Raw genomic sequence first — 9,482 nt, 5'->3', positions numbered from 1 at the left:
GCATCAATTATTCACACTTATTTACACGCAAATAAACAAACATTCGGATAAATAAATAATCGAGTACCTGCGCGGCCGATGCCCGACGCGACCGTCTCTTTCATCTGTTTGCCTGCTGCTGAATAAACGAAAACCCGGCGCGAGATCGCGTTCGTGTGGGTTTAAACCGACGTTCTGCCCCGTTCGCGCGGGAGATCCTGCAGCAGCAGACATCTCCATCTAGCCGTGCGCAATAATTGAAATGGCGCGTTTGGCTGCGGGCGGACCGTGAGGGCGCGCGGTGAATGATGTCCAGACGTCATTTGCTTTTAATGGCCTCCAGGAAATCCGCCGTCGCCATTCTCACAGACGTTCGAGCACAGAGAGCGGCGCGGGGGAGAGCGCCGCGCGCGTGAGCACCGGATCCACAAAAACCAGAAAACGCGTCTTTTTTCATCGCCACTTTATCAACAAGTTCCAGAGCGCGCCGCCCGCTTTGCTCCGCGAGAGCGGAGAGAGACTTTTTACTCGTTCGGGGAAGGAAAATGTGTTGCCTCTGTGAAAGAGCCTGGGGGAATATTACATCAGACGAAATGACAATGATTAAAATCAGCCTTTCTGCCTCTCCAAAGTCTCGGGAACGGCGCGGTGACACTTGCCTGACGCGTAAACCGTTATGCGCTGAACTTTAAACCCTCGCCAGCTATTTTTACTTTTGCGAAAGAAAGCCAAGCGAGGCTAAATAATCGAGGGGAATATCGGGTTTGCATCTGTTCCGATGAGTCTGCTCGGGTTTGAGTTAATTGTCCTCTAATCCTGTGGCCCCAGAGGCGTTTGCGCAGCCTGGAGCCAGAATTCTTCTTTCGGCTCTGCTCTGATTTAGAGACGGATTATTGGCTTCCTTCTGCCCATAAGCAAAGCAGCAGATTCACCGTGGCCAAAAAAGACAGTGGCGAGGCTGATATACGCGACCGAATCAGAGTATTAAGAAATAAGAAGATCAAGAGGGGGAAGGAGAGCTCTGGTCTCCTGGAGAAGGTAAGACAGTCCTGCGCGCTTTTGCGCTCCAGCTCTGAACGCGTCCGGACGGCGTCGGCGCAGCTCGCTATAGTCGCCCAAACCCTGCGCGGTCATGTTTTAACGCAGTTTGACGCGCTTTTCACTCCGGACAGGACGAGAATAGCTAGGCTGGATCGTTTGTCGGATAGAAACTTGACCGAGAGCGAGCGACGCGAACCTTCATCTGGGAGCCGATTGATCGAACCGGACTCGGATCGCGATTCGGACACCTACGATGTTTGAAACGGTACCATTTCCAATTAAATCTCATCTCAATGTAGAGTAGATGGCTGATTCATGTGGCGGTGCTTTTGTGGCTTGTCGAGAACGAGCGCGACGCCGCGGGAACGCGACGCGTCCTCAAACGCGATCGCGCTTCACGTCCTGTGAGATATCTCTTCAAGATTCTTTTCTGATTCGGTAACCTTATTAAACGGCCTCTGGGCATCGAGGACCCGTGTTATTAGGAGGATGCGCGCCTCGTACCTGAAGCTTTATCGCTGCGAGAGAGACGCCATGTTGCGAAATGATCTGAATTGAAGTTTTAACCCGTAGGGCACCGACCTGAAACCGGAGAAAGCGAGCGGGGAAAGCGCGCGTAGGTGCCGAACGCTTCCGCGAGCGTCCAAAAGGCGTTTTTAAAGCTTCCGCCGCTGACCGTCGACGCAAACGCGTTCGTGTTCGCTTTGAGGGGTTGACAGGAAAAGCGAGGATTGGGTGAAAACCGTCTCGAAGTTTAGACCGAGTCCGAGCTGGCGAAGTTGGGTCGGGGCTACCCGCCTGAACGCGGCCACAAGTTAACGTGCGTTTCCATGCAAACAACGTTTTTCCAAACATCTCCGCGGTGGGTTAGGTTTCGGGAGCTAACGTTGCGAGAAGGTTGTGTGTGACTGCATGATACAAAACGGTGGCTAATTTAGTCGTGTTGTGGAGGAGTTTGTGTCATTTCGCTCTTTATTATTAATCTTGGCCATCTTGACTTTTCTTTACTCTTCTACCTGGTCCCTCCTATTAACAAAGACAGAGAGAGAGAGAGAGAGAGAGAGAGAGAGAGAGAGAGAGAGAGAGAGAGAGAGAGAGAGAGAGGGGGGCAGATACACTGTATTCCCTCGGCATTAATATCTGGGCTTTTGGTTACAACGCCCTCAGCTATATGGAGATGAGGGATGGCTTCATATGCCAAAACGTCTTAAGTCTTTTTTTCCCTTTCAATGGAATCTGTAATGTATCATCTTGCTTGTGTATTAAATGAACATTAGTGCTGAGGGCTTGGTGGCAACACCCTGGAAAATTCTGCCGTCTGCCTTCGAGCGCATCGCCTCCAGCGCCGGAGCCGAGCGGAGCCTGCAACAAACCGCCTTCTGTTTACCATGTATGGTTAAAATAACAGGCGGGCAAATGAGCCGATGCGTGGAGGAACTTGTCGTCGAAATCCCTTTGAACTCCAGGCTCACAATGGAGCAGTCTTTCTTATGACAACTGGAATATGTTAAGTCGTGTTTCCGTGTGGCCCCGCGTAAAGTTTTGAACTTGTATAAACAAGCCTTTGGGTCTGGACGGAGTAGTTTTCGGGTAGACGGCCTCCGAGCGAGGGAAGCGGGTTCGAGGCAACTTTTTCTGCGCGCCCCCGGATTCATTCTGAGCAGCAGCCTACGTTGGCGCGCAGACAGACCCGGTCCAAAGTTTCAAAATGGCTCTGAAAAGAGACGAGAGCGTAAAACGTAACACTGATGCGTTCGAGATTTGTGCATCGGAGCTAGAAGACCAGCTGGCCGAGGCGCTTCGGAACGTTCCCTTTCGGCGTTGTGCGTCAGCGTTATAAGTCGCGTGCGTCTCTGGAGGTCCTGCGCAAGGTTGGTGGAAGTCGAGCGATGCTCGGTTTCGTGGTTGGAAGTGACGCCTGGCGTTCCGCGTGAACGCGCGCCATGCCCTCGTTTCCCAAATGTTCAGATTGGTTGCTGAAGTGTCGGAGGATATCACGTCTAACACATAACACGACCTTTAATTAGAAACTTGCCGTTTTCTCTCTCTCTCTCTCTCTCTCTCTCTCTCTCTCTCTCTCTCTCTCTCTCTCTCTCTCTCTCTCTCTCTCTTCCTCTCTTTCCCATCCCCGGAGGCGAACACCTCGCATATCTCTCTCGCTCTCCCTCTCTCCGCAGCGTTAATAAACATCCTTGTATCCTGCCCTCGGGCTGCACCAGCGAAAAGATGCAAACATACTTCATTAGAGCCGTGGCAATAATTTGTAAGCTAAATATGCGACGGGGCAGATGAGAAAACGATCTGATAAGACTCGCGCAGACGCTCAAGGTGGGAGACGCTAAGGCACCGCGAAGGCGCATCGAGCAGCATCATTTCTCCATGGCTTTCCCGTTTGTCTGCTTCCAGGAAGGGAGAAGCATGTCACGCCTGTCTCTGACCCGGTCTCCGGTCTCTCCTCTGGCCGCGCAGGGGATCCCACTGCCGGCTCAGCTCACCAAAGCCAACGCGCCCGTCCACATCGACGTGGGCGGCCACATGTACACCAGCAGCCTGGCGACCCTCACCAAGTACCCAGACTCACGGTAAGACCCCCGGCCTCTCGCAATGTTACGTAATCGGGAGTTTAACCCAAGTCGCATTTACTCCGTTTACGCGCGCTTCGGCCGTTTTCATGTTCATGCGCATCCGAAGTGCGTTCATTTGAAACCGCGTGCATGCTCTTTTCCTCGCGCGTTCATTTCGGCTTGGCGCTAAATTAGAAAAGCGCGCTTAATGGAGGGCTCTGCGATTGCATACGTGGTGTTGCTTGGCGGGCAAGCCTGAGCGGTTTGCTCAATTAGAGTTAATTAGAGGCTAATTCTGATGACGTCTGACGTGAATACGAGCAGAATGTGAGAATGAGCAATCGTGACTTTATTAGGAGAGAGGCAGAATTGCTTTCATCACAAGAGCGAGATTAAGAGAGAGATGGAGACTTGTTTGAACGTTCAGAATATTCACAACTTTTGTGAGCATTACGACTGAAACACGGTAGAGAGTAATTGCATTTTGAGCCCACAGATAGCAAAATAATTTTAGCTATTTTTACGTTTGTGCGATTTAATTTATCGACCAGTTGTTGCCAGTGGTAAGCATGTTCTATAGAGACATAATATCATCCACGCCGAGCGTCTGCAGGATCTGTTCTCTTCACTAACTTTTATTTCGTCGGGCTTTTCATTGCTTTGCGATTTACTTTGACTTAAGTTTACACTTGTATCCGCATTTTCACATGCTCCGTTATTTCAGACATCTTAAAAGCAAACACGGCGCCGTTCGAAAGGTTTCCGTGAATGCATTTGGCAGCGCAGTTGTTTTCAGCCTCGATAATAAGCAAATCTTACCAGCGATCAAAAAAGAGGAGTATTAGAGGGATTTCCTGAAGACCGGAAAACGCAGCTTTGATCACGGGAATAAATTAAATATCAACGTATATTCACATAGAAAGCGGTTATCTGAAAGCGCAATAATATTTCGTATTTTTACACGATTTTTGATCGAATAAATGCAGATTTTATTCAAAACTTTTACGCGCCTGATGCAGTGGCGTGCATAAAAGCGTGCTTTCATTCGAGTTCACAAAACACTGACCATCCACGCACATTAGCACCCACTTTCACTAATCACACTGACAAGTGGGAAACCCACTCATGGATGCAAACACACACACACACACACACACACACACACACACCGGGCTCTCCCAGCGCTGCGCCTCAGAGGCCGAGCTGACAGCTGAGAGAGTCCAGTTAAAGAACCTTAAGTTGATGGTGTCTTTTAATAGATTGATCCCTTAATAATGCAGAGCGGGAAAAGAAACTCGCTCTATAACTAATGTGTGAACATTCATCTCCCTCCAGCTCAGTCTGCTGAAGTGACAGGACATATGAAAGTTTCATGCTCATTCTGTGGGGTCTTTCTGACAGAGATCGCTGGCACGAGGGCAGTTGTGAGCAGCAGCCAGCGCTCATACCGTTCATGCCATGCATTTATGCAGAAAGTATGCAATTAATTCACTCGCGAACACCCTTTTCAATGCACGAAGTTGCACGAAACAACGATTCGCGAAAGCAATTCAATATTGAGATTAAAAATGCGAAAAACGGTTTTAAGCAAATGCATGCAATTGAAAAATGTTTAAACGCGTGTAACAGCGAGGTAATCTCGCGAAAGGAAAAGGAAACACAAGGGCTTGACTCTTTGAAGCTGAACTTGTTTACATCTGGAGTTAATATCCGTTTCATGCAATCCAGTCGCAATTATTCAGTGCTAAATTTAGGGTGTAAATGGGATCCGAAGCATTTTGTGACTCGCTCATGATACTCGTGCGCTCAGATTTGTATTTGTGCATCCTGGACCTGCCTGTATGCATTTAATAGATGCATTTATTAAAAAAAAGGAATAAAAGCATTTTGCCACAGAGCACTAATATATTGTGACTCCTTGCATGCATTTGTTTACGGCTTTTTCAGTTAGGTGGTCGTGTTGCACGCACTGACACGTGTAATTTGCGTTTGGATCGATAGCAGACGTGAACAGGACCTCAGCGTCAGGTCAGACCGCTGTTCGTTCGCTCAGATCTCTCTTCTACGCGGCCGGTCCTGTTAACAGAGGAAGTGAAGACAGTCTGACAGGAAGTGTCTGTCTGAAGCCTCACACCCACTGAAGGCAGGGCAGATGCTGTGTGCGACTCAAACCGAAGCGGACTTCATTTCTGTTTCTCTGTTTTTGAGACACTGATCCACCGGACTGAGGGAGATTAGCGTGCTTTTAGGTGCTGCTGCAGATTTGTTGAAATAATACAGACAAATAGAGAGAGAAACAGCTGAATAAATTAGCATATATATATATTTTTCCTTTTTTTCCTTTAATTATAAGTTTTATTAATATATATATATATATATATATATATATATATATATATATATATATATATATATATATATATTTTTTTTTTTTTTCTTATATAATTTTTATATATTTTTATTATAATTTTTATTAATGTAATATATATATATATATATATATATATATTATAATGTTTATTAATGTATTATATATATATATTATTATTATAATTTTTATTAATGTATTATATATATATATATATATATATATATATATATATATATATATATATATATATAATTTTTTTAATTTGTTTATTTTTTATGTATTTATACATTTTACAGTTGTGTGTGTGAGTGCATTTATATGTTTATATAAAACATTTTTATGATTCAAAAATGGCACTAGGAGAACTGTTAGGTACTTTTGAACATTTTAACTTGAAAGTATAAAAGAAAAAAATAAAATAAATAAAATAAAATAAAGTTTTTAAATATAATTTAATATTTTTATCATTTCAGTTATATTGATATAAACAGTTTTAAAATTATATTTTAAGATATTTTAGTGTTTTTAATACCGTTACCAAGTAAATATTTGTATAATTTTTGATAGTATGTTTACGATTGCATTTAACTCTAAAGGTAAAAAATAAATGTGTGATTTTTAAAAAAATTTAATTATAAAATATATATTATTTATTATATTATATATTATTATATAATTAATATATTATATAAAAATATATTGTTAAAATATTTAACAAACATGTTAAATATTTTAATATTATATTTTTTAACAAGCTGCTAGCTAACTTTTTTCCCCGAATCCATCTTTTTCTCAAAAAAGTGAAAATGTCACCACCAGCCCCTAAACTCAAATCCAGCTGAAGGTTGATCAAGGCCACGTCTCTATTCATGTGCTGAATATTTCAACGCAGATGAATCATAGGTCGAAGAAGTTTAATTTTTCAAGATCTCGAGTAGTCGAAAGCGCCTCTAATTGAAGAATGGCCTTCGTACGTCTGAAACCCGCTCTCGAAACCCGGTCGCTTCGCTTACAGCGATGCCTTGTCTCTTTCTTTACTGATCGAATCGAACCGTATTCAGCGCTCCGAATGAGACTGACAACCGTATTCCCCTGCTGCGTGTGAACACAACCACAGAGATTCAGAGGAAAGGAGGATGTGAGAGAGAGTACCAGAGAAAAGATGGAGAGAGAGAGAGAGAGAGAGACAGAGAGAGACGGGTGGGGGAGAGGAGGAAGAAAAGAAAAACAGGCAGCATTTTAATTGCTTTTTAAAAAAAGTGCAGATGAAAAACAGTGTTTGCCTGGAGGGGCATGGTGAAATTCTAGCTGGAAGAATTGCAAGACCATATGAGAAAGGACGACCGCAGGCGCTACAGGGAGATGAGTATTGGTTTTTTATAAAGCATTTTGCATCGATTTCCAAAGGGGGGAAAGAGAGAGAGAGAGAGAGAGAGAGAGAGAGAGAGAGAGGAAAAACAAGAGCTTTAGAAAGTGCACAAGGTGACGACTATAGAGTAGACTTGCGTGGAAGAGTGTATGAATTAAAGAAAGAAAGCGTCTGTAAATGCATGCACCTGGCGGAGCTCGCTCAACTGTGTTTGTGTTCGCAAATCACTTCCTTACGCCGAGTCAATAAACGCCTTTCTACCTCGGCTGTCGTTGGTTACGCAGGCTTTGACAAGCAGTCGGCCCGATTTCTTTGTGCTTGCGAGAGGCGTCAGCTGATCCAGGAACTGTAGCCGTGATTAAAGAGGAGATTGCATCGGAGCGGCGATAGCGCTGTCGCTCGGCTAGCAACGGAAGGAAATGCTGATCGTATCGGAGTTCATAAAGAGAACTGAAGTGCGTGCAGAAAGATGAAGGTATTTCCAGGTATCCAGTCTGTGAGCTGGAAGCGGGCGTTTGTGCCGCCTGAGAGATTTAGCATTGAAATGCAAACGCTTTTCTGAATGTGAAGTTTTAGAATTAGTGGATTAGCGGAAGAACGTGTTACGAAACCTAGTGAGCTGCCTACGTAGAGAGCATCTCAACAAATTGAACCACGCAAGTGTTGTGTTCTGTTAAAAGTAGTATTAAAACAGTTAGTAACTTTTGTAACGATTGCGGTTGACTCTGAAGTTGACAATAATGACAATAAAAAAATATTTACGTGACTTCGGTGCAAACAGACTTGGTGTTGAGTTTTCCTAAATAAGCCTTTTCTCGAAAAGTGAACAAATGGGTTTAAAAAAACCCCAAACGTTAGACTGGGAGAAGTATGTGCTACAGTGTATTAGGAGTGTTATAAAACCAAGTGAGCTGCCTACATAGTGAGCAAAAATGATAACACTGAAACCGTACAAATAATAAAAAATAAAAATAAATAAATAAATGAATATATTTTTATATATATATATATATATATATATATATATATATATATATATATATATATATATATATATAATTTTTTTATTTATTTATTTATTTATTTTTTACATTATTTTTATTTTATACATATATATATTTTTAGGTTTCAAAGTTAACAGACTCCTAGCTAACTTGTTGGATTTAAGCTATTTCTATTTCTATTTTAAGTGAAAAATAGTTTCAAAAAATTAAGATTGGGAAAACCATGTATTATTAAGTATTAGGAGTGTTTGCCATCTACAAGAAATTATTTTATTTATTTATGCATTTATTTACTGTACTCTAATAGTCATCAAAATAAATGTTTTTTTTTTTTTTTTTTGCATTTAACAATTTATTTACGATTGTAGTTACCTAATTTATTTATTTATCCATTCATTCATTCTTTCATGCATTCAATTATTAATTCGTTCTCTTTCCTATAATTTCATAGTAAGCTGTCTCTTGGCTAACTTGGGCCAAGTTGGCTTAAATCTGCCTTTTCTTCAAAAGTAAAAACAAAAAATTGTGTTAATAAAATGAATAAAAATAAAACCGTTTAGAATTTTTACTGTATTCTAATAATAAGCAACAAAATGCACAGCAAATGGGTAGAATATTACATTTCTAATCACAAAAAAAGCTATTTTATAAGTATTGTTCGGTTCACAAAGACATCAACGTTTATTTAGAATCAAGATTTCTCACGTTGTTTGCCAAAATGCTTTTTTTTTAAGCAGCATCTTGTAGATCTGTCGTTTAACTTTTAATGTATTTTTTAAAAATATGCTCAAAAATATTAAGTTTTTATCGGCATCGGTGCTTCCAAAAATGTCGCTTTTAAGATTTGATCACTGAAAGGCTTGCGAAGCGAAAAGCTTACGGGCTCAAATAAATCGCATTTAAATTGTAAAAAAAAAGCTAAAATAATAGATATTTTTAGTGCGACGTATAGTTGTTTATGGAGGAGACGGTAACTAGGAAAAAGCAGTCAGCACGGTTTTATTTCACAGGAAACAGTCTAGTGTTTGCTAGGTTAATCACGGCCGTTACTCATAATGACTGTCTAGTTTACATATGCAAAGCATCTGCGGGCTTTTATGCGACTGTCCTGCTTTGTGACATCATGTGGGAGTTATTAATTGGCATGTGACGGT

General features: G+C 42.0%; 1 protein-coding gene across 1 annotated transcript in view; it reads left to right on the top strand.

Moving 5' to 3' along the window:
• The first annotated feature begins 1,030 nt into the window (after nt 1–1,030).
• The window catches only part of LOC122362462 (BTB/POZ domain-containing protein kctd15-like), a 23,470-nt gene continuing 15,018 nt past the window's right edge, over nt 1,031–9,482 (top strand). Inside the window, 2 exon segments of the mRNA XM_043263905.1 lie at nt 1,031–1,285; nt 3,427–3,602. Coding sequence (XP_043119840.1) covers nt 1,274–1,285; nt 3,427–3,602 — 188 coding nt within the window. The 5' untranslated portion in view covers nt 1,031–1,273.

Source organism: Puntigrus tetrazona, chromosome 18 (assembly GCF_018831695.1).
Source record: "Puntigrus tetrazona isolate hp1 chromosome 18, ASM1883169v1, whole genome shotgun sequence".
Lineage (NCBI taxonomy): Eukaryota > Metazoa > Chordata > Actinopteri > Cypriniformes > Cyprinidae > Puntigrus > Puntigrus tetrazona.
This window is presented reverse-complemented; position numbering and strand designations above follow the sequence as displayed.